This window comes from Anopheles marshallii, chromosome 3 (genome assembly GCF_943734725.1).
Source record: "Anopheles marshallii chromosome 3, idAnoMarsDA_429_01, whole genome shotgun sequence".
In the NCBI taxonomy this organism is placed as follows: domain Eukaryota; kingdom Metazoa; phylum Arthropoda; class Insecta; order Diptera; family Culicidae; genus Anopheles; species Anopheles marshallii.
The window spans coordinates 61,837,775-61,862,916 of record NC_071327.1 but is presented as its reverse complement, the minus strand read 5'-3'; the positions used below and the strand labels follow the sequence as shown (position 1 = coordinate 61,862,916).

Below are 25,142 nucleotides of genomic sequence, written 5' to 3'. Positions count from 1 at the left end.
GGACGCCACCAGCCAGTGGTACCTGCTCATTAGTCCAAAGCACGGACGAGGGTTGTAGTTCAACCGGTGTTGGTAGGGGAACTGGCGGAGGTGGATACACCAACGGAGGTAGCGGCGGAAGTTGCGAAAAGAGGCAGTCAACATTTTCTGCCGAAGCTTGTTCATCCGGAGATGTCACGCAGGGTAGATCAACTTGAGGTTCTTCCGCTGATGGAGGCAATCCGTACACTTCGTGAGGAACTCCCGGTGTTGGTGGTGGCTCTGTGGTGGTGGTAGTGGTCGGCACCGGTGTAGTCGTGGTAGTAGTGGTTGTGGTCTCCGTTGTAGTTGTTGTTGGTGGTGGAAGCGTGGTCGGTGGTTCGTAGTGAGTTGGCGGATATACGGCCGGTGGGTACGGAAAATCGGCCTGCCGTCTTACGATAGACTTTCCCAGAAACCGTCGCAACTGCGGATCCTGGTTCCGTACGTACTCCAGCTTCAGGTGTGCCTGCCGATTGTAATCGTGCTGCTCCTTATCGGCTCCGAAGAAATGATCACCATTGAAGTCCAGCTTATCGCCGGCGGCGTTCTCGACGTGCGTCGTCACTGTGGCAGGATTGGCGTTGCCATAATTAACCACGGCTAGTTGCTCCACTGGGGAAGGTTTCACGGGCGGAGTGTCTTCGGCGCCAGCGGAAGATGTAACTAAAAGCGTCCCAAAAAGGAGCCAACCGGATGTGGCAAGAAGCATCCTCTGGTGGAAGGAGAACCAACGGCTAGCTTAAGGAGATATTCTTTCTAACCCGCGCCAATACTTACCATCAAGAGCAACATTTGTGCTTTCCGATGGCGCTTACCACAGGGGCATAGTTTTATACTCTACCTCCCTGCCGTGCTTTCGGGTGGGAGAATTTCGGGCAAGGTCACACCCGGAACAGGATGGCGCATCCCCCGGGAGAACAAACTGGAAACGGGCGCCTTAAGGCTTTCGGACCAAAGATAACCAAACAAAACACCGAACACATTGCGCTCATGTGTAGCATGAATTGCTCGGTCCGACCGGACTTTATTGAAAACATGCTTTCCTGCACGCGCGGCACACGGAAGCGTGTCGGTTGCTGCTTGGGTTGGGGAAATATATTTCCGCCGTACATTCCCAACCAACCGCTTCTGTTTGCCCTGCTGCAGCTATAAATATATACGCGTATCAAAGCGTCCGCCCGGGTGTGTACACGCGGCAAGCGGAGTGTATCGTACTAGTTGGGCATCAAAAATTGGCTGTGTTTAACGCTCGTACATTACCGCCCATGTTGTCTAGCGCCGTAACACCTACGACGGAACAGTGCGGCATTCTCCGTAACGGAAGTTCATTTCCCATGGGTTTGTTTTGTTTTTTTGGGTGGAATTCAGCTTTTTAGCACCACCATTTTGTGCACAATTTTGCCCAAAAGAAAGCAAAACCACGATGGGCTGGGAAAGGTATGTGTCCCACGCGTTTTTTTTTCCACCTATGGTATGATAGCAAATTTGCAAAAGCGATCCCAAAGCGGAGTGTGCGGGAAATGAAGATCTATTGCCGGAGAAACGGGGCATACGAGCAAAGCGGTTTCGATCTGTCGACGTGAGTTTTGTTAAAGCGAAGCGTTTTGTATCACAGTGTGCGTTGGCTGTGATCGATTTTGTTTCTTCATGCAACACACACACATACCGTCCCTTGTCGCTACACTACTACTCTGGAATACCTTACAAGTGCTGCTGCTGCTGATATGGCAATTAGTTTGTATTACTGTGGTTGCGTTCATTTTGTTATTTGTTGGTGTAATTAGTTTAACCTGATGTTTAGCTCGAGGAATCGAGTAGGGAAAGGACAGTAGAACGTGACACAAAACATGGACACTGCTGGGGTCATAAGTTAAAGGTAATATAACAATAAAATGTACCGTAGATCTGTGCTTATTTGCGAAGCTTACGAGTTAAGACGCTAAACACTATGCTTAAAGTTATGGCAATTATGCAAAAAACGCAGCTAATCAAACGGGGTTTCGGTAAAGAGGTTGGAAGAGATGCCGACACAGTAACGCCCGTGATAAACGACGAAGACAACGCCAACGTTTTGTGGCAGGGAAGTGGCCCCACAAATGGCTACCGTTTGTGATCCACTTTCCATTATCTCGTTAATGATCCACTCCGTATTGGTGTGCATCGTTTAGTGTGGACTAAAAGCTTTCAGCGTGCTTGTTACTACTAACTGTAATAGAGCCATCAATCGAACATTAATCTTTCACTCGTCCTACGCGTAATTCTGAATGCACTGAGCAAGGTTGGAAGTTTAGGAGGAGCCATCTTGTTGAAGGTCGTCTAAATACGTTCATGGATGTGGGACAACCTAAAAGTTCATGTAGGTTTGGTTGTAAATTTCCATAACACTCAAATCACTTCAGATGCAGTGGTGAATTTGATGACATTATTCAAGAAAAATTGGTTCGTGATACAATCAGCTCCCAATTACGGCAAGGTGAATATGCCACACATCCGTCACAGTACGTAACGAAAACACTGTGCCAATTCCTTCTAACGCAGTCGCACGTCGTCACGGTCGTTACACTCGAACAGAAACGCCAGTAACGAATCCATTTTAAAATGTACCACACCATTCGCGGTCTGTTTAGTGTTTTTTTTTCTGTTTTGCATCTGTTCCTTAACGAATCTGGCACCATCGATCATCGTAGCAGTGTACTGTGATCACATTCTGCTGGAGGTAAACATCCTACCGAAGGTGATCGCGAGCGGCTTGATACATTTCGAATGGATTAGATTCCAAGCTGTGAGCTGTGTTCCAAGAGAGTTCTTGAAGATTGAATGATGTTCGAGGTGAAAGGAACGCTTCGAAATTCTAATTTGAAACCCCAATCAGCTCAGTTGTTGATTGAGAATGCACGGGGCTAAAGATGTCCAGTTTTGCGCTGAAGTGTCTCAGCTGGTTAGACATTAAATTTAAATCCACTCATCTGCAAGGGAGACTTCGTTTGCATCTCATCACAAAGCGAGTTGGTTTGTCTTCGTCATCTACCTCTCTCGATCATTAGTATTCCTGTCCGAGGAGTTGCGCTCTGCGTGGCTATGAAATCAATGTTAGGCTGCTATGGTCAATGAAGAGGGCACCGACATGTCCCCTATCTTTAGTAGCTATGCAGTGTCCAATGCACCGGGTGATTGGTGCAATGATCGGGTGAGATGTTAAATGGGAAATAAATAATTAGGAGACTTTACTAGCGGGAAGTGGATGGATGAAATTCTGGACATTCCGAATTCTACACTAAACCGGTCTTGGATCGTACGGTGTCGCATCGAATCCCACGAATCGGTTGTTCTTCCGATGCACGAATCCCTTGCCCGGTCCGGTGTTGTAGTACACGACGCGCCGTATTCCAAACGGATCGATGTACCCGAACGATCCGTCCCGCGTGTCACTGCCCGAGTTGCGCTCCTCGTGGTACTGCCGCGGCAGATAGTACCGGAAGCCATCGTTCGTGACGGCTACACCATCGTACGGATGGCTCTCACCGACCCGCCGGACGGGCAACTCCTGCCCATGCTCATCGTAATACCGTCGTGCGCTATCGTACTGTGCTGGCGGATCGATCAGATCCCGGTTGAATTCGGGATCAGTAAGACTGTTGCCGGCATCCAGCGACTGCAGTTGTATCAGTGGCTTAAGGTTAACTGACGCCGGTGTGGAACTCTCGACGTACGGACGGGAGGATGTAATCAGGATCGGTTCACTGGAAGGACGACGTCTTCGTTCCGCCGGATGGGGTCTTCTTCGTCGATGCGGTGGAGTGTAGGTGGTGGGTGTAATATATCCGTTCGGGTCTACCGCAACCGAAGGGTTACTGTTGTAGATCACGAGTGGTGGCAGATGAGCTTCGGAGCGATCCCGCAATGGGGATGGAGTTGAGGACGGAGCGTACACTGCGATCGGCGTGGAGGACAGCTCGTTCCCGATCAGAGGAGTGTAGGTAGTGGAGGGTACGTAGATATCTAGCGGAGGAGGTCTTGCCGATACGGATGGATAGTGCCTGAGCGGGGGTGAACTAGACCCTACACCGGGTAGGTACTTTTGGTCCGGTGCTACAGAAGACGATGCATGATAGCTAGAACCGATCGGTTGTGAGTGTGGCCGGATGAAGACGGCGTTCAGGGATGGAGTGGAATGTACGGAAATCGGAGCTGGAGTGGAAGGAATGACGGCGATCGATTGGATTGAAGGTTGGTTTCGGTGTTGCGGTGGTGACGATGGTGGCGAAGGTGGCTCATAGGAAGGATCCGATGGTACCAAAACGCCCGAGTCGGCAGGTTTGTTTTTGGCCACCTTAATGGCGTCCTATTGGAGGGAAGAACGTGAGGGATAGAGCAATTACGGCATAAATCGATGCGTTAGTACCTCACTACGCACCTGTATAGGGCGATCTCGTCCAACGTAGACCGTTTTCGATTTCAAGATCCGATAACCCTTATGATCGGCGATGTAGTCGTTCTGTCGCAAGTATCCTGAGGCATCAATCCATGCGTCTGTTCCTAAAGAAAAAGCGGTAAATATTAGACTGCATCTCCAGCATTAGGGTTTGAGGGATTTCTGGGGATTTTAGAATAGACTGATCTACATACCGATCACCGTACCGTCCTGTAACCGTTTCTCCTTACGAAATTGACCGTTATCCGTCTGGTAGCGGAAGTACCGCTCGGGGCCTTCATCTGTCTGTATGTGGTACTGGTTGCTGTCTGGTGAACCCCAGGAGGCGTTGGCACCGTCCAGGGAAACCTGCAGAGCGAAAAACCCAAACAAATGACCAAATATATAAACAGCCCCGTTAGAATGAATGATGTTCTCGTGCGGAAATGTTCCCCGACCGTACGTGAAACACAGTTCGAACAGCTCCCCATTTAGGGTAGGTCGTGGGTGTTTTCTTTCCACGAGTCACCTGCTCCCTGCCCCCAAAAAACTTCAGGAAAGTATGGGTTCAATGAATTGTTGACCGAATTTGGAGCTCTTTGTTGCCACCGGACATAACTGGTCGATGGTCGCTTTTGTGAAGCGATCCTCCTGGTGATCCGTCGAGACTTGACCTTCCCTCCTTTCTTGATGGCGGCACTTCGATCGCAAGTCAATCATGTGGCGTTACGCATAGGTTTCGGGAGTTCTTGAACCGTACGTGCGAGGAGTTCTTGACACGGGCATGGCAAAGGTGTCCGAGATTTGTCATAGGCCGTAAGCTGGTCCCCCGAGCAGGGTTAATTGCGTGGGAACGTAGCTCTTAATGCGACCAGGTTCTCGGTACCAGGTGGGTGTTTGCACTGAATGCGGCGGCAAACGGTACAAAGTGTCGCATAGCGCAGAATGGTTCCTAGTGCGTGTACTCGAAACCGGCACACGCTGGCCCACTCTACCGGGCATCCTGTGGCCGCAGTGGACCAGATGGTTGGTCATCGTAAATCCTCCGCACACAACGCAAGGGTAGCAACGATCGTTGTGCTGCTGGCGTTTGCATCGAGCACGGTTGGTTAGTGTACGGTCTCGTTTGAAGCGATCATAAAGTGATTGCGTATTTTGCAGGAAAAGAGGTGAGAGACAAAATAAAAAAACAACCGCGCAAAACTATAACACCGCTGGGCCCTCGTACTCATGTCCGTTTATGGAAGGTTGGCCCATGGCGTCGAATAAGCCTCCGGTTATATAGTTCAGGTTGTGGACCGGTGGTACACGGTGGTGGCGCAACAAGAGCGCTGGAGTCTCGAGAATCGAAGTCTGGGATGAATATTTACGAATGGATGCAGCAGTGATGAAGTAATCGCTGTAAGTTTGTGGCGCGCGTGAAGTTGTCCGTATGCCATTCGTCATCTAATGGCTTTGGAACATTTTTTGCGCCAATTGTCATCAGGCGGCGAGGCTCCTTGGTCTTGACATTGAGCGCGTACAATGCAACGAATGTGAATAAACGATCGCTTTGAATCGCAAAATTGAACGTTCGTGTTTTTAAACCAAGCATAGGAAAATGTGTTTCTTTATAATTCGTTTACATTGAGGTTAATAACTGAAGTTATCTAACATTAGAGCGGTATGATACCGTGGCGGATAATTTATTTGCAACCGTGCACACCTTGTAACGAGATTTATCTATCGAATCATGCTAATCGATTACGTTTTTACGGCATAATCATTGCCGGCGCTGGTGAAAGGTTACGCTGATACAGCTACTGGATAAAGCGATCATCAACTTTCCACCTCATTTGAATCGCTTACCATGGTCGGTCTGGGCAGGGAAAGCCCACAGTCGATCGTTCGGCAAGCGCTGGATTAGCAATGCGAACCGAGTGCCCATGTTCCAGTGCGAGGCTCTGAGTGAAACGATGCAATGAAACTGCGTACCGGAATTCCACAAATCTACCAGCGGTTTGGGGAAACCGCTCACCATTAATACGACGATATGTTAACGGCTCATATCTAATGTCGATTTCCGCTGCGAAGAGCGTAACTCGTTTTATTTGCCACCAGCTCCGACCCGGAGCTTATTTCCCACCGAACGTTAAATTCACATCGTATTTGCCGGTCTCGAACACATCGTACGGCGTGAGGTCTTTCGGGATGGGCCATACACGGTCGCGGAAGCTGGTCACGTCCGGCAGCCGGCCGTAGAACGCTGCATACTCGGGCACGGTAAACAGGCACGGCAAACCAAGCAGGTATTCCAGCACCGCAATGTCCGGCGTGTGCTCCTCGTAATTTTCGTCCAGATAAAGCGATTTGAAGGCGGATCCTGAAAGGAAAGCGAAAAACAAACCACCTCGAGATTAATCTGAGCGCCCGTGGAAGGTGAGGCACGCGGCGTGCGCGGACACTTGCTCTCATCCAGCTCCTCCTCCCGGACCATCTTGCACAGTTTGTACACCTTCACCAGAAACGCGTCGATCGTGTTTTGCGTCAGGTTCGGGTCCTGCTGGTCCAGTTCCGTGCGCGGCAGCTCGTTCAGATAGTCCGATGCGCGCCAAACCAGCTTGCGGAAGAAGCGCTGATTGATGTTGTTGTACACCAGCACGACGCGGCTCGCCTCGAACAGGTCGCACGCCGCGAGCGTGTCCATATACTCGCCGACCGTCTCCTCGGCGCTCTCGACCATGTGCACCGTGTAGCCGTCGAAGTTGATCATCAACCCGAACAGCTTGATCTCGTTCGTCGTGCACTCCTGCATGTCTTTGATCAGCTTCAGGAACCGATCGCGCAACGTCATCCCGGTCACCTTCGGGTGCCGTCCGACGTACACGATGCGCTGGAAGTAGCGCTTCCGCCCGGCACAGAGCATATTGTCCTTCACGTGGTCCGCGAGCGTGCGCCGGTTCTGGAACGAGGGTAGTGCCGCATCTTCCGACTTTTGCATAAAGTACGGCAGGGGTTTTTTCTTCTTGTCCGGCGTGCGTGTTGCGGATGAGGTAGACATGACGTGACCGACCGACTTCACTTTCAATTGTGGTGCCAAACAATTCGTATCTGGGGGATTTTAGCACTAATCTCACTATCTTTTCGATTTCTTTTCGGACCGCACTTGACAGAAACAGCGCGCGCTATGACAACACTCACTGCTCGTTGTCATGGCACAGCCTGCTAATAACGCGTCGGCGCGAATCGTTCGCTCCAAGGTAATGCACACATTCTGTAGGGAGCGTAGTAACCCGGAGTGATGGGATTGTTACGGCGGGTACGGGAATCGCATCTCATGAAAGCACTCACCAATTCCCCGGCGGCTCCATCTAGTCCCTCCCCCCGTTAGACCTGCTTGACGTAACAACGAATAATTCCCGTCGTGCCGATCCGTCGGAAGGTCTCAATTAAAGCAGAAATTATCCACGCCGTTGTTGCGAACACCTCGCCACCGGGCCAAGTATGACAAGCACCCGTAGCAAATGGTGAAGCACACTGTGCATAAGGGGCCTGTCGAGGGAAGGGTTTGGAAGCATTGCTGGGACAGACGAAGTCAGTCATGGTAGCATAAAATCCAATGAACTTTTAAATCTATCCGACTCCGTACCCAGCGGACGGGTCAGAGATGGCAAAGGCAAATGTATAGTATGCAGAAGACTCCCCCCCTCCCCTCCCCCGTCTCCTCACTGCAAGTCAGCACGTGGAGGCAGGTTTTTTTTTGGCGCGTGCGAATGCGAACAAATTACTCGCATGTGCATCCATTGTTTTTGTACTTTCGTGGTGCTGTTTCTCTTTTCCTCTCTCTCTCTCTTATGCCCATTCGAACTGCTTGGACTGTTAGTATGTGACGCATTTGGGGTGTGTTGAGGGTGGTTTTTTTTGTGGGTTGTTCGAAATGAGTTTCATTGAGCGGGATTGGCATTTCTTTCACACCCCAACCTTGGAAGGAGTGTAGTGCAACACGTGCACGTTGTGTGTGTGTGTGATAATTCGATTAAATTCATCCACCGATCGAGTTACAGTGTTGTTTTTCACTTTTAATTGAACAACCAGATTGTTTGCGGGTAATCTGTTTCACCTTCCATTTGCATTAGTTCTGACAGTTTGCGGCGAACTTCGTTTAAGTATTCGGGCGAGGACAAGATTGCACTGTGTATGGATCACTTTCCTACAACGAAGTTTGATGTATAGGTTCAACGGTTAAGCAACTTAAATTAAGAAAATCGAGCTTTTCATATGAAAATTTTCATTCAGTAGTTGTAGTTTTTTAAAGTTTGATATCTGAAATATAAGATTGCAAGTAATACATAGGAATATTGGTTTGTTATGGGAAGATTTGAATTCAAAAGTAATTTTTTAAGGACCCTAGGGTAAGTGTGTCAGGAGTGGTGCTAGTAGTGGTGGTAGTGGTGGTGGCTCATCGCTACGACAAACTTGACGCAATTAAGACATTTATATTAACACAAAGTGTTCTCGGACCTTCTATGAATCGTTTAAAACAAAAAACGGCCTAACTCTGTATTAAAATGGCTTAAACATTGGCAACTTTTTCAAACAGGCTGCAACATTTCTTAAGATGCAGCATTTTATAAGATTGCATAAGGAAGGCCATCATTTTCTTAAGGCTATTAATGACAGGAATGTTTATAACACTTTTAGAAGAAGTCTTCGGGAGTGTGCTAAAAAATCGTTATAATCGTTATATAACATTTACAGAAAAGTGATTTTTTCTGTTAAATTCGTTATTTTTAATGGAAAGAGAAAAACGAATTTTCTATGAAATTTAGTAGAAACTACGAAATTTGCTCCTTGCAAGCATCTTCAACAAGTTCCAATGGTTTGTAGGCTTACTAATTGCACTGCTATTGATGCACTTACCCTACCTAACATACAAAATTGAAAGGAACTTGAAGATAAAGTACACTAATTCCAGAGCATGTAATAAAATAAAGTGCACAACTTTAGAAACATCTTTGAAGAAAATATTAAAAAAAAGTAATTATGGCCGATCCTAGTATGACATGAGCGCTATTTGACTAAGAATTGACCATTATTGTTGAAATGTTAAAAAAAGAAGAGTCATATTCAGTAAAGAAAAAATAATGAGTTTATAATTTTCATGTGATAGTGATTCTGTGATACGATTTTCATGTTAATTTATGCAAAAAGGTAGCTTTATTAGAGTTAGTCTGAACATTGCTTTTGTCAGTGTTATGATTTTTGTTGTTGTACAAGTCCGAGTCTTCGAACGAGTCTTACCATCACAGGACTGAATATTCCGTTAATAATATTCAAAGTCAAAGAAAAAGCCAGAAATGGCCGGCCTTAAACTGAAATTATAGTGCCACTACAGGAGGAAGATACTTCAAACCTCAATAAAAACCGTTCTACTGTTCCGGAATATGCTCACTGCATATCTACTCTCAAACGAATAAATAAAGAGACTCATCGAAAACCTCTGCATTTTGCTGCCAATCATCAAATTTTGCGATCACATATGAAGCGTTGATTGCTTATCCTACCATCATAATTGCTCTTTACCGTTTTCATCAATCACGCCAGCGGAATCCTCATGTTTATTGCACCGTGCGACATGATGAAGCGATAGGACGGTGGTGCGTGCGTCTCCGTGTGCATTGAAGTCTCCCCCGCAGCAACATTCCATGTGCAATGTGCATTACCGCGCAAAAAAAAAAAAATATGCAAAACACCATAACCAACATGCCAAAAAGAACCGCAAAACGCTGCTCATACATATTCAAGAACCCTCCCCGATCCGAGCGTGGTGGGCTCGGTTTTCGGTTCCGGAACCGCGTGTGGCGCACGACGATTCGCGATGCCACTGGGTGTGTGAGGAACCCACCGTAGTTGGTTCTCGCCCTTCTATGCTCCGGAACGCATCTAATGTATGGCGCCCGCTTGCTTAGCCCCAGCAATTAACCACCGACGCGCAGGAACTTTACTGCGCGTGCCAACCAAGGGAAGCAAATTACTAGCGAGCGGGTTTGCATAAACGGTTACATGAGTGCATTACATATTGGGCGTTAGTTGGTCGCCCAGCGGGAGGGCATGCTGATTGATTTTGTTTGGTGTTGGGCTAATTTTGGAGCTGTCTTCTACCCACCCACCGTCGCATGTGGTGCATGTGCAACGGTAATGCACTCCGCAAAAACTACGCAACCGGTCGGCTTCAGCGCAAGCTTCGCTTCCTCGTGTGCCGTTTTTCAGCCGTTGCAAAGGTTAGCCTTTCTCCGTCCTGCCACATTTTGTGTGTTTGCCGGTAAAAGTGTGTTTTGTTTTCACTTTCCGCCCGGTGCTGTGTCACATGAAGTGAGCGCTTGCGGCGAAACCCTTTGCGATCACAATGATGATCGCACCGCAAGGACGGACGATCAGATAAGCGAATGTAGTCATTTTTCTCCATTTGAATAATCTCATGCTTTCAACACACACACACACTGTGAACAATTCAATACCGGTGGGAAGTGAGTGATAGTGATCGGTACGGGCTGGCGTGAGGTACTCGTACGGTAAACCGGATTTTTTTCCCGATAGGGAGGCTTTACGGGAGGGCGAAAAAAGCTTAGACGCACTGAAATGTTGGCCTTTAAAAAAAAAAAACCTCCCCCCGGAACAAGACTGGAAGTAAAGGAAATGTGGACGCACGTCTGCTGCGTCGTATCCGTTTGGTGCAAGTGCAAGTGCAAGTGCACATTGAGCAAACACAAACATTGGTGTCGCAACGTACTGCTGCGCGCACCGGGTCTCGGTGTTGCGATGATGTTCAGCATTAGTCGAACCGTTTTCTGGTGTTTGTCAGTTGACAGTGAAAGTTTTTCGCGAACGATTTATGCGCAATGTGCTCCGAAAAAAAAATATAAATTTATGGACAAAAAAGCAGACCTGATCCTGAACCTTGGCCATACGGGAGTTTAGGGGTGTGGAGCTACCCGGTCCCGACTCCCTTCCCTTTCATGGTGATCAGGCGTAGAACCGGATTTTCGTCGTAAGCATCCGGATGTGTCGCGATGAGAATATCGACGGGAGGTTACGGTCCTTTCTCCCACCCATGCCATCACTGTTAATGTCAAATCACCCCATTCGCCATTTTTCTTTCCCCCCCCCCCCCAGAAGGCAAAGGACAACCACGGGTTTGTGGCGAAATGTTCCCAAAAAACACAACCGGAAATCAGCCAGCGCTGGCTCGATCGATCGCGTACCCACCCGATACCCGATCGTCATGATCATAAGCTTCGCGGAAAGGCAGCGTAGCGTGCAACATAAAAACCCATTCACAGCTATCATCGGTCGAATGGTAGCACTTGGGTTTGTTTTTGTTTCTGCTTCACCTCCACACCGTATTACAGCATCGATCGAGATGCCGATTGCATCCGAATCCGCGCACGGAAGCCCATGACCACCGTGGGAGGAGGAAGGAGCGTGTTGTGTGATGGGCGGCAGAAGAGATGATCCGGTTTTAGTGGGCAAAACAGCAATTTTTTAGTGACCGGTATGGTCGGGTCGAGCTTCACTTCCGAATGACGATCGCTTCCTATTACCCGCAGCGGTTCACGATCGGTTAAGGTTTAATGGTGCGAGCAATCGTTTTCTCGTGACTCGGGGTGAGTTTTCTCGCCAGTGATGTGGAGGCTCTGCTGTTGGATATGTTGGGGAGCGTTGGAGGAATTTGGAGGATGGTATTGGCCAAAGCCATTTTTCCAGCTGCAAGTAGGTCGTGATTGGTATAATTTTTGCTTACAAGCGTCACATGACGGAACGTTACAACACTGTGGCCACTGTCCCCGCTGTGTGATGTCACTAACTTTTCCAAGGAAACCATGCAAAATTTCTGGTGCTCTGATTATCATTCCAGCAGCTTCAATTTCCAGCTTGGTTTTGGTCCCTTTTTTGGCAACTGTCCAGTTGGTAAAAAGTGGCCACAACTTTTTTTAAATGCTACCCTTCTCTGGAAAAAAAATCCAAGTCTTTTTTTGCGTCGAAAATGCTGTCGAACGGCTTCTAAAATTCCTGCCCAATATCTGCGCGCACCCTGTCCAACAAATCCTTTCTCTTTTTCATGGAGGGTAGGTTGTAAAAGAATTCACCCCCAAACCATGGTAGGGGGGGGTGGTGTGATTTTCGTAATTGTACCGATGATCGATACACGTGCGGACAGGTTCGAATTGGGGGGTTTCGCACTCGCACTTTTATGGCACTGATTCTGGGCACTCTGATTTGTGCGTTGATTGGCCGTTTTTGGCCCATTTTCGTCTGACCGTGGTGTATGGAAACGGCGCAACGGCTCACCCATCAGTTTTGGTTCCATTTTTATAGACGGGAAAAATGGAATGTCGATCGAATTTCGCTATGGGTTTAATTACACAGTTGGTCCCCGGGAACGGATGGGCCGTTGGGAACTTAAATCAGATCAAGGCCACTCACGATACGGTTCCGGTGAGGGTTATGGTTTGCCCTTCCTTTTTTTTGTATTTCTATGGACAAATTAAACAGGCTAGACAAACCAAAAATTGCGCGGGTTGGGCTGCGCGATTGCACAATTCGATCAATGGCTCGTGTGAGGGGGAAGGTCAGCTGGACAGCTTCTAGCAGTGGGCTTTACCGATGACTTTGACTTTGGCGCACGCACGATTAAGCCAAATGGAAAGAAATGGGTGAGTCGCGTAGTTCGATTGTTGGATTAAAAGTGGATCAACGGTGTTTTTTTTTTGTTGCTCCTAGTCGAAAATGCACTAGCAATGTGTGGCAGAGGTTGTGGATTAGCTTGTTATGAATTTCCAGGGACATATGCAAAATATATTCACTAATCTCTTTAGCATTGAATAATGACAAAGACAAGGGCGGTGTGCTAATTTCCAGCAAAACAAGAGCAATTGTTAATGGCTCAAATTTTAATTCAACTTAGTGTGCAAAAGATATTTTGATTAAAATAATTTAACACATACCCGATGCATGTTTGTGAATATTATGCCCAAAAGCTTTGTGTGGCACTTTAACATATTTGCTTGTTGTGTGTTACCCAGCTGATGGAAAGTGCGCTAATAGAATTGTAGTACCATCTGTCTAGACATAAATCACGCTTGCTTCTCACGCTGAACCCGCTCCACCGCCGGTGGCTCGTGGCTTCCGTTTTATAACGGCCCTGACTTAGGATCTTAAGGAAAACAAAAAACCACCAGCCGCCATCGTTATGTTCGCTCGTGTTCGCAACGAACGGAAACGTGTTGTGGCGGTAGAAACACGCGACCAGCAACCAGATCGCGGTTGTGGGATTCTTCGTCGCGTGCAGGAAGATGACCGGGCACCGTGGGCACACAAGGAAAAGAAATGGATCGCGAAAGCAAGAAACATAACTGAGACAACGAAAGCGAATGTCGGGAGAATGGCAATGCGGCAAACCATCATCAGCAGGAATCATACCATCGTCGTCATACCTTTTCGGGTTGGGGCCATTACGTCATACCGCGGGAGCGGGAGAAGCAGACCTCCTATGACACGGTGGGAAGAGTTGAATGTTTTGTGGTGGTTAAAAGCGGCAACAAAAACTGGACCAAACACGCGCATTCCGTGTGCGGAAAAACGAGAGCGAAACGAGCGCAACTCAGCAGCAAGAAGGTAAAAAACATAACGCCGGCCATAACGACAATCCAATGAGCGTCGGAAACATAAACAAGAAACGACAACCTTCTGGGTGATCAGATGCAAGTACCGGCAAGACCTTTCTGTCAATGAGATCGCCCGCTGTACGGAGATAATCTTGTCGCTCGTGATCGCAAATTCATCTCGCCTGCGTAGGCTCTTGATTATGATGGTTGTTGTTGCGGTTGTTTTTGCCCCATTGCCTTACTGCTCGCCTTACGAAAAGGTGTCCTGCAGGGCACGTTGCACCTCAATGCGATTACCATGAACATGTTCGTAACGACTACGAACCGCGTTTTCGCCAGATCCCTTTCGCAAAATCGATCCAATTGCTAGGGTGTACGCTTGGAATGAGCTGAGTTTGGGTTCGTCGCTTTGTTTTGGCGTTGAAGTCTTTCGTTTCGATCGTAACGTTTTGAACGAGAAAGCAAATAGCGTTGAACGAAACATCGCTAGAAGAAGGTTTCAGAAGCGGCAACGATGTGTTGGTCCGAACGAAAGCGAAAGTGACGCGTGTATGTGGTGTGCGGATGATGAATGAACCGCTCATGCTACACCTTTCGCGAGCAATCATTCTTCGAGGCGGATGGATGGTTTAGAAGAATTTGCGAGAAACAAATAAATAACGAATAGATCAAACTCACTCCAGCGGTGCGGAACGCGATCAATCTGCAGACCTTGATTGCGAATGTGCGAGATGGGATCGCCGTGGGGGTTGTTTAAATGAATATGAGCATTACTCCTAGCGCTTGCCGGGGTTACGGTGGGAAGAAGGCAAACTGTAAGCGTGAACGGTTGCCATTCGACCAGGCATCATCTTTTGGCTGCCGTCGTAAGTGGAAAACGATGACGATTGCGTAAGGTTGGGCTGATTTGTCTAATCTTTGGCCTCGCAGCATAATTACCATTCATGCAATGGCGAACACGCGGTGACAATGGCAATGTGTCACGGTCTTTCGTTGTTTGGCGAAAAACAATGTGTGCTGGGTGGTACGGAGTGACCCACCTGAAGGTCCGGCCCAGAACCGAATGGGGGAAGCGAAGGGTTTATAAGAGGGCTTAGGGTACGAAAAAATAACATTTAATTCACATAGCATTGTTATAGCGCTGTGTTAACGAAGGCTGATGAGGGAAGGTGGCAGGAGCGGACATTTTAAAGTTAGACAAAACATAGCAATGATTCTTAATGGAAATGCGAAAGTTCAAGGTGAATATAAAAAGTGTGTTTGATAAAATTCGTTAAAATCGTTAAACAAATTTTAATACATTTTAGGAGAATTTCCAATTTGTTACAAAGCCAAAATGTGTTGATCAATTTGTTGTTTGATTGCTGCTTTACCAAACACATTGCAAAAGGTTCATTTTATGTAATATCTATTTCGCTGTACTGTTTACTTAATGACGATCGATTTCCGAAGAAGAAAAAAAATGCTTTCCTCGTGGAAGTGAAAATGGATGAAAAATTGTTCGGCACGAGTTCCGACGCCAAAAGCCCTGCGATATTAATTACGATCGATTGTTCGACGTGATGTATGTAAAATCTTTCCATATGATGAAGCAAGAAAAAAAAATCAATTGCATGAAAGCAAAATAATTGATTTGAATCGTGCCAGGCGGTAAATGTTGTATAAAGGGTGTATAAATGTAACTTTAATGGATGACACTAATTGTTGTAATCAGCCGTCGAATTATCTCCCAAAAATTGAAGTTTGAGTTTGAGGATTATTATGTCAGTTAAGATAGATTTTAAAAACAATAGATGGTCAAAATGTTTTGTTTAAATGCTTTTCTGAAATGAATTATGCATAAATTGACCCTTGAAAGTGCAATGAACTCTATCGATTTTATATATTTTATTCCAGGTTGTTCCTCCCTCCTGAAAGTGAAAGATCAGCATGGTTTATGCAACGGGAATGTCTGTCCGTATATGGACATAAAAACCGTTTCACAAGAACCGAACCGCCGATTCGTATGGACAAACAGGATCGGAGTAAGTTTTGGCATCAACGGACCGTCGCTGATTCACACCGACATTTTGGAAGCCACAAAGGGAGAAGGTTTTCGCCTGTACCGGCTACCGCACTCTCCGGGACAGGCGTACTCTGAGGGGCAACATAAAAAAAAAAACAGACTAGTGAACCAGTTTTGTGGCCGCTGTCCGGGGCGTCATGTAAGAAAACGTGACCAAAACGTGCGCAAAACGTTTCGCGTCCACTGTTCCCCGGTTTCCTTGTTGCCCGATACACCGTGGCTTACTGCACACGATGATGGCCAAATGCAGCAAACGGGATGAATAAAATTTGGGTCGAAAAGATTGGGTTGTGTATCAGTCGTTTTAAAAAACATTCCAACACACATTATGTCGATCAAGAATACTGGGAAAGCTACAAAGTTTCTACGGATGGCAAGACGTGAAATGCCGTTCGTTCATTAGAAGTTCGCTCAATGATGTTAATTATTGTCACGATCATTATCTGGGTCGCAGTGCTTAAGCGGCGATATTGTAAGAAAAGTGCAACCATTTGCAGAGCAATTTCTCTAGTTAAAGAAGTGTACTAGCTCCGGCTAATGCTGCTATCGATGCACATTCATTATGATAATCGTCGCGATCGTTCCTTTCTCTGGTGTTCGTGTACGCGGTTGGCTACAAAGACTCGTGGGGTCGCGTTGTCGGTAGTAACCGTAGTTGCGGCATGCTGACGGAAAGCTTTTGTCGTGTGTCGAAGGAAATTGATCTCGAAGTGAACGGTGATCTCGGAGAGCAATGAATATTACCCTAATTTGAGGCACAATCGATCGTGATTGTGCTGCTTTGTGCAGTTTCATTTACTCGCGTTGTTGCCTTTGTTGCTGTTTTTTGCATATCTTTGAACTTGTTGAATAAATCATGCTTGAAATTCGTCAATAATTTTTATTTAAATTGTCTTCATCTGGAACTCATTATTACTTTAATTACTTTCGCATAGTGAATTAAAGATCTTTCTTGGGCCAGTTCACTCCGTTCACTGCATGATCGATCAATAGCATCTAAGTTCAAGGCGTTCTTTCTGTTCCATGCGTGGGTTAAGCTAATTTTTGCCATTAATTCATTTGTCAGTAGTCATGCACAAGATCATACGCCCTTCGTGTAGTACACACATAACGAACGATCGGGTGGCACCAAAGTCAATCAGCTAGTTGATCGATCGACAAGCACAAGGAATCATGTTTTCGATCTGGTTTCGACCCAAGCGCCCCGTCGGTGGGAAAAAATGTGGGATATTTGATGAAGAAATACATGGATCGAATCGCTCGAGGCGGGGAATACTAGCTGCTGCTGCTGCTGCATGGTAAACAATGTGGCGGACCTAGATTTGAATTACAAGAACAGATTAAACATGCAGCTGTAAACCAAACCTCAAATCGCAAGGATTTAAATAGAATATTTAGCTTGAACTAACAGAAAACCCAACCTAAATGTTACACATCCTGCAGTCAGCACTTTTATTTGCCGTCTGCTGCTTGAATTTTGTGTTTGATTTATAGTTTCCGCTGTGCCGCTCGGAATCATTCCGCAGCCTTAGCAGCGCACCAGTGCGATAGCAAAAACAAACAGTTTCACCGGAGGCGCCTCGTGCCATTGCGCACTGGTGCGTGAAATTATCGTTTCACGACACCGGCCAATTTGATCGTTAGCAAATTTTCCGGATGCCCTTGAAGATAGGAAATGTAGCCGAACGATGGAATTTGTTTTATTATCGTTGTTATCGCTGTTGAAGCGTATGCATCTCGATTTCTAAGCGAATTCCTTTGCGAACCGATGGCAGCGTTCAAGAGCACCGGAACGAACGTGTATTAAAACGGGCAATGGAGTGCCGCGGTGAGTGCGGATCACACAAGCGATGAAGGCGTTTTGGTTGCATCATAGCGTAACGTTCGACTAGCCGGAGCAGTGACAGCGGTCGAATCAATTCAATGATGCTTTTTTCACATTTGAATTGACAGAATCAAAGCATTTAAATTGATCTGCTTTCGAGGCATGATGGGTGCATTTCGGGCTTCAGGGCATATGGGTGATGCTTTAATGTCTCTGCAGTGAAAAGGTTAATCGTTCGCATGTAGGCTTTCATTGGGCTGAACTAGATTTCGAAAGGTTTCACCGTATGGCACAATTAGCGTTGCTCGCGTGGAATTAATCCATTCTAAAGTGCCCGCGATCGGCTAGGAATGCCGGACTGGAGTACAGCATAAATGATTCACTTTCGTGCCTTTCGAGTTGGCGTCTTCAAGCTTGAGGCCTTCTCCATCGTAACATTACGAGAATAAAGCAGTCTGCATCATCATGTCATCGTATTTCGTAGGAAATTTGATCACCACATCTCTAACGCTTTACTAATGCATTCGCATCAATTTGTGCCAGCGCTGCACCACATCATGACTATCGCGAGAATCATTCCTGTATCAGCCGCACAAACAAAAAAAGATGATTACAATTTAATTGTGCAGTTGATCATGACATTAATTATATGCTGGGCCCTAATGAAACGAAAGAATGGGAAGCGCTGGGTGGGTAGTGATGAGAATTTCGTTCCGAACCTAATAGGTTCGTTCCGTTCTTTCTGTGGAACGATCGAACCTGATTGCAAACGAATTCATAAAGTAGGGTTTTGTTGCTCCCTACATATTTCGTTCGTTTTGCCAAAATTATAACGCTAACGTTTACTTCTGTTACTATTGCTGAAGGCTGCAGTGGAATGTAAGCAACACTCATAGTAAGAAGAATGTGCCATTTGTTTGTTCAATGATCTTATGCAAAATTGATACCCTTTTTTTTGGAGCACCATTCCAATGGCCAATAATGCTGTATTCCATTCTAATGGGTGAGAACTATCCGTATGCCACGATCAATTTTGCTTTAAAACTGACCAAATATTGAACAAAACGACGAAATAGACCAACGTTTAGTTAAAGAAATTTTAACAAAATACGTTTATAAAATATAACTACGTTCGTTAATTGCGATCGGTTACAAATATTACAGAGTTTAATATATGGTTTTTTAGCTTTCTTCAAAAAGATCGATTTTGACATAGCATTAATTTTCTTGCTTTTTAAATTCCATCCACTGATTAACGATGTTTTCAGAACTTTTATAAATAATTATCGATAGTGGCGAAGAATTAATAATAACAAATTAAAATAAATGAGTTTTATTAATAGGTTTAATAATGGTAACGAAAGTGTAAAACTCATATTTTGTGGGATTATTTTAATTTTTCACGTGCAAGTAGGTTCAACGAATCTCCTAGGTTCGTTCCGTTCCTTTGAGATAAGAACCTGGTTCCGATCCATTTAGCCAAAAATGGAACATTCCCATCACTACCAATGGTGGGTTTAATGCAACATCATCTTCTCTATTGCTCTTTAGATTGTTTTGAAGGAATTTTATGCCGTTTTCCATTTAAATCTCCCATCCCAAACAGCTAATTGAATAGATTTACATACGGCAGGACCGTTAAAAATAATCCAACCAAATCAAATTGTGCACAAGTTTAACAAAATGCATATCGACTCATGTCGAGTTCATTGACGGTGTCCTGCGTTCGGACACGGTCCACCGTGTTGTCTACTCACCAACTGCAATCCAAACAGAAGCAGGAAAATGTTGCCCATATTTTCGGTCGATTTGATTTGATTGTTCCTCCGTCGTTTCCGCCCGCGTGCAGTTCCGCTGCAACGATGTTGTACGCCGTGTACTACCACCTGCCTACTGGTGCACCCTGCGCCTATTTCCCGCTGCACCACGTTTCGGTGCACACTGTTTGCCGATGAGTAATGGGTAATTAAAAGTGCAAATCAATCAACACCCCGTGCCGGACGGGGCCTGGGCGTACTGTACTGTGTCGCTTCAGCGTCAGGCACCGTGCGATACGAAATTAGTTAGTTTCGTTGTTCGTTTCGGGTTCGGGTTTTTGTTTTCTTTATCCTGCTGTGTCATCGATCACCGTTGCACTATTTTTTGTTGCATGTTTGTTTGTTTGTTTTTTTTCCTGCAAGGAAATCTACCACTCGCCTCGATGGTTGCACTGATACGGTGGGGATTGTCACGTCGTTTACCGGCTCGTTGGGCAGTACCGCCCGCACCAATTGCTAGAGATGTTGGAAAAATTAAACACATTAAACATAATAAAAACAAAAAATCACGAAGCAATCCACCCAAACTGCGACTGTCACCCAACAAACGCGTTGTTCGCACGATCTCGCCGCGGCTCGATATTTATTCTTCGCTTCGCTCACTTTCGCCCGACTGGAGCAACATAAAATAAGCGAAACAGCACTGCTCCGCTGCTGTAAGTGGTACGGCGGAGTCAGGTTTTTGCTTTTTGTTGGGCCTTTTATCGCCCCATACGTACGGCGTCGGCATGCCCGTAAGTAGTTTTATGACATTTTCATAACCGATGCGATGCCGTCGGTTCTTGTTTCGACGGAATAATTAACGCACATAACGCCCGGTTCAATAAAGTGTTTCCAGCGGACGGTGCTCCGGGCGCCGGAAAATAAGAGTTAGTTATCAAGCGCGCGGGTCCACGCTGCGGGCACTGTCCAGTGCTGATTAGCTGATGAGCGACGCCTGCCCAGCCGGGCACGCATCGCTCCGGATAATATTCTTACATCATCGAACTCGCGCCCGTTGGGGCTACGAATTTTCCATAAACCCACAAATCGGCACACAACGGTGGCGCACGATCGGCTCAGTGGCACACTGGTCCGCGATCGGAAATCGCCCCGGTCGGTATCAGCGGATGATGGCACCGATTGGCATCCGATCGCGCAGATAGCACACACACACACAAACACTCACAGCACTATCACTTTCCGGGGCGATGATCCGGTGTGCGCTTCCGTCGTCGTTCGTTGTGCTGTTTGCTGACGGATCGGTGTGATTATTTCCTTTTTCTTATCCACTATCGGAGTAGACAAAATGCACTAAATTCGCTACAAAATCTTACACACATACACAAACTGTACCGTGAGCTTTTCCGGTTGGTAGTGTCGTTTCCAAACTTTCCTACTCGTTCGCGCGATTTGCCGAATCCGACGATCCGATTCCGGTGCACTATTGGTTCACCGTGGAACGCGCGCCCGGTATGGTGGTGAAGGCGTACCGTACCGAGTGCTGGCCAAAACAACACTGACCCACGATGGGGTTGTCCGCTTTTTTCCGCACGATTCCGTACCATTCGCTCGCTGGAGGGAACGCTCCGGCGCTCCGGTGGTGGCAGTGGGATGGTTAAAGTCACCACCCTTTTCGCGTGGTACGATCGCAGCGCTCTCGCGTCGGGGAGCTTGCCCTGAAGAGTGCGATTTGCAGGTTTGCACTGAGAGAGAATGAGCGTACGCGGGGACTTGGTTAGTTGATGTATTTAGTAAAGGAAAATAAAAACCGTGCTGCACTAAATTGAATTATTCGCCGTTGTGCAGCCCGGGTTATGAGAATTGTAATAATCGCTCGAATAGTGCGCCTAAAACAATAACGCCTCGGAGGGAATCGCGCTGTGGATTTGCGTCGTACAAAGAGCCGGATTTAGTGCGGAAAAAGAATGCGCCAGAAACTGTGGTGTGAAGTCTGAGCTGGAGCATGTGGGTGGCACTAGTCGCAAGCCCCTTCACAGATATGCTTGCGGTACGGACAGGCAATGGGCAAAGAAATGGTTTAACGCGAAATGATTGATTGGCTCCCCCTGACTGGATCAACCATACAGCCGTGCCGATCTTGATTCTCTCCCCCGGTTCGTGCGGCTTCTATAAAGTGGTGACCGGCCACTAAAGAGGCTGCCGAGCGTTGGTGTAGAATGTTTGACTGTTTTTGTTGTACCGGGATGTAAGAGTAACAGCATCAGTGGGGTGTAAAAGATGCAGTACGAGTGGGACTAAAATGGATATGGAGTAGTTAATATAATAGTAAACTATTAAATTAATTCGTGTAGTTTTTCTCTCTCCTATGGACACACTTTATTCGTTGTTTTTCTAGTAAGTCTAGAAAATCTTCAGAATATATTTTTACTGAGGAATTTATCGATTCGAAGAAGGGTAAAGAATTGTTGAAGCAGTATGCACCTCGGTTAGATATGCGTCTCTCGTTAGCGTGAGACATATTTCATCCAACGAGGTAAGATGCAATTAAAATGTACATCCATGGCATTCTTCGCTGGTGACGCGATAACCGATAAGCCAAACCATTCCGACGACACCATCAGCTCTGTTCTCTTTGCACGCTTTGCACTGCGAAATATTTCCGCAACAAAGAACTGCACTGAACGATAAGCGACGAACCCTCCTCACCATTGTGCGGTTGATCGCGCCACTCGTTAGGCTCGTAGGGTGTTGAGGTTTTTTTACCAGCAAGATGCATCCCACCCATTTCCCGAGGGTGTTCAACATCATGAGCTGGAGCAGAAAGTGTGATGGAAAATGCATGTAGCGAATGCTTCCTCTCGCTCACCCCCGTCCGCACTAGCACGACCATGTTCGGGTGGAACTGTTGATCGCCGTACCGATTGAGTTCACTTTCGTACGGTGGCAGAATGTAAGTGCCCTCCCCCCCGGTACATGAATTGTTGGCGCGTTAAATTGTGTCTCCAGCTCGTTAAACCAGCAGCGGAATCGAATATGCCGGTGAGTCATCGTGTGAAGAAGTAAGCTTCGCTTTACAATTTGGATCGTCGTGAGACCCACAAGGTGGTGTTGGATGCATTGTGTTCGCTTGCCAATAGTTGGCGTTAGTTTGGACGCAAACGTGACACGATTTTGCGATCGAATTGGTTCAGCTTTGCGGTGTGTGTTCGCCCAGTGCCCAGTGTCGTCTTCGGTCTTCGCCGCACGTACCGATGGATTGCCGTCTCTACACACCCAAGATCGCATGAAATTGTACAACTTTAACGATCGCGGACCCATCTCGGGAAGTTCTGACCGTGGTTCCGGGGTACGTGGGCCAAGAACCGGGAGCGGTTCGGACGACCTTCACGATTGCACGCCTGTCATCTAAGCAGGGTAGGATGGTGCGTCAAGAACAAAACGGCCATCATTTTAAAGACGGCGCAATGGTTCTAATTTGCATGCAACGTCGCTTGGACGGGGGTCGGTGTGTGGTGGGCTTTCCAGGGCAGTGGCAGAATGCCTAATAAAGTGATCAGAATGGAGTAATGGGTTTAATTTTCTGTACCGGATCGACTGGAGGGATGGCCCAAGCGGAAATTGTTTTGCAAGCTAATCACATAAATCAATGCCTACTGCTTTAATCGGGCCTTCAAAACCCAACTGGAAAAAATCTTTATTTGCGATGACATCACGCGAAACTGTTGTGGATGATACTTGGAACAGAGATTTTTACATTAAAAAGAAATCTGTTTCTTGACTGCAGTGTTCCTGCATTCAGTAACGGTACAAGTTGTAACAGTCGAAAGTGTGTGCCTGGCAGTCATAAACTGTCAGTTCATTCCGGTTTCAGGCCGTTCGTTGTCGATCGGGTTCCACCGGTCTCATTGATAGTCGTATCAGGTGGTTTGTTGTGTGCGGATTAGCACTTTCGCCGAAGTTTTTTTCTGTCCCACCGAAACGCACCTGGTGGTGAGTGCTGGTATGCACAAAACAACAGGACATCCTTCGAGACCTCCCCGTGCACGTTTTATCGATAAAGCAAGTTTGCGAAAAAAAAGACGTGATCGCTGAGACAGATGAAGCTAGTGACAGTGAACGACGCGACTTCTATTGAGAAAGTAGTGGGTTTTGGTTTTAGATTTTTAAAGTTGTTTCAATAGTGTTTCCACTAGCGTTTTCTATTGTACCGGTAGTAGGAATAGTGATGCGGGACCTGCATAGATCAGCTTTATATATCGTTGAAGTGCGATCAAAACAGATCTTTAAACTCATGACATTTATTGTATTTTAATACACATTGATTTCGTTAGGTGTTTAAGTGATTGCACCTTGATTGACCTTTCTCTTCCTCTCTTCCATCACTACCACTCCTGCTCCGCACGGCTTCGAATCGGCAATGACATCGGATGTTATGCATGCACGCGCACATAGACCGTGCCCTGCCACCGTTTCTTGCGATAGTTCCGCCGCTCGTGTTACATAACCGGAAGCATTCGCCTACCGTTCGGTTGCATCGGGCGAGTTTGGGGTCGTTTGTTCGACGGTGCTGAACGCTTAGCCTTGGCCATGATATTAAACGTTCGATGCATATTTCATGCCCTGCCAGCCGATATTACTCCATCGCTTCGCTTCGTCAAAAAAAAAAACCCTTGCGAAGTATCGCCACCCAGCTGTAATTATTGATCGATCAAACGAGTCCGCTGTATCGATTACGGAACGATAGGGAGAAAAAATGTGTAATATAAAAATGATCTACCGTCCACTAGCTGGGTGTTAACGAACGCACCGAAAGGGTGAACATATGATCGAGCCAGCTGTGACCTCACCGGCTCGTTCGGATCGGTGTGTGCGCGGTTAATGTTCTGCGAGAGCTTCCGTTTAGTGCAACCATTCAACAGTAAGCAAATTCTCACGGTTCGCTTAAGAGGCTAGCAGGAAAGTCGCATTGGCACACAAAACATTACCTTTCTAGAACGCAACTAGTGCTCTTGGGCTGTGCTGTTGCGGGAAGAATCAGCTCCGCGAACGGAAGAACAAACGACTGAAGTGACACATGGTGATAGATGGGGTTTACCGTTGCTGAGTGTGTCCTCAAGTGGGGTGCGTTTGGTGCGCAAATGCGTTGCACGGCTAATGGAGACATTAGCTGTGGACGCGTATGGAAAAGCCTCAACCATTCGCGATAATGCATGGAAACGGGCATCGTTCAAAGTCACTTTTGAAGGGACGGTGTAAACCTTGGCGACGAGCCACCGAGAGTGGTTGACCTAAATGATGGCAATTTTTGCAATAAATGACTGATGTTTTGTTTGTGGAGGAAATGGTTTGCCTGTCAAATGGAGATCAATATAATAAAGAGAAGTGGGACAAATTGGTATTTTATCGTTAGTTTATG

At 46.7% G+C, this 25,142-nt stretch overlaps 2 protein-coding genes across 2 annotated transcripts; both read right to left on the bottom strand.

The window, feature by feature from the left end:
• Window positions 1-3,295: 3,295 nt before the first annotated feature.
• LOC128712962 (uncharacterized) lies at window positions 3,296-24,315 on the bottom strand. Its single transcript, XM_053807828.1, has 6 exons — window positions 24,249-24,315; window positions 21,208-21,337; window positions 19,724-19,907; window positions 4,648-4,801; window positions 4,436-4,557; window positions 3,296-4,363 (listed from the first exon to the last, which is right to left on the bottom strand). The coding sequence occupies exons 1-6, from the start codon at window positions 24,313-24,315 to the stop codon at window positions 3,296-3,298; spliced, it is 1,725 nt and encodes a 574-aa protein (XP_053663803.1).
• On the bottom strand, window positions 6,547-7,472 carry LOC128712254 (uncharacterized). Its single transcript, XM_053807149.1, has 2 exons — window positions 6,881-7,472; window positions 6,547-6,794 (listed from the first exon to the last, which is right to left on the bottom strand). The coding sequence occupies exons 1-2, from the start codon at window positions 7,470-7,472 to the stop codon at window positions 6,547-6,549; spliced, it is 840 nt and encodes a 279-aa protein (XP_053663124.1).
• Window positions 24,316-25,142: the final 827 nt, after the last annotated feature.

What these genes read in the sequence shown, in the direction of transcription:
- LOC128712254 (XM_053807149.1), bottom strand. Translation starts at nt 7,472, where the DNA reads ATGTCTACCTCATCCGCAACACGCACGCCGGACAAGAAGAAAAAACCC. An exon ending in GGAGGAGGAGCTGGATGAGA is followed by an intron (nt 6,795 to 6,880) that starts GCAAGTGTCCGC and finishes CTTTCCTTTCAG; the next exon opens with GATCCGCCTTCAAATCGCTT.
- LOC128712962 (XM_053807828.1), bottom strand. Translation starts at nt 24,315, where the DNA reads ATGGCCAAGGCTAAGCGTTCAGCACCGTCGAACAAACGACCCCAAACT. An exon ending in TCGCCCGATGCAACCGAACG is followed by an intron (nt 21,338 to 24,248) that starts GTAGGCGAATGC and finishes CGTTCCCTCCAG; the next exon opens with CGAGCGAATGGTACGGAATC. An exon ending in CGTTCCACGGTGAACCAATA is followed by an intron (nt 19,908 to 21,207) that starts GTGCACCGGAAT and finishes ATCGGCAAACAG; the next exon opens with TGTGCACCGAAACGTGGTGC.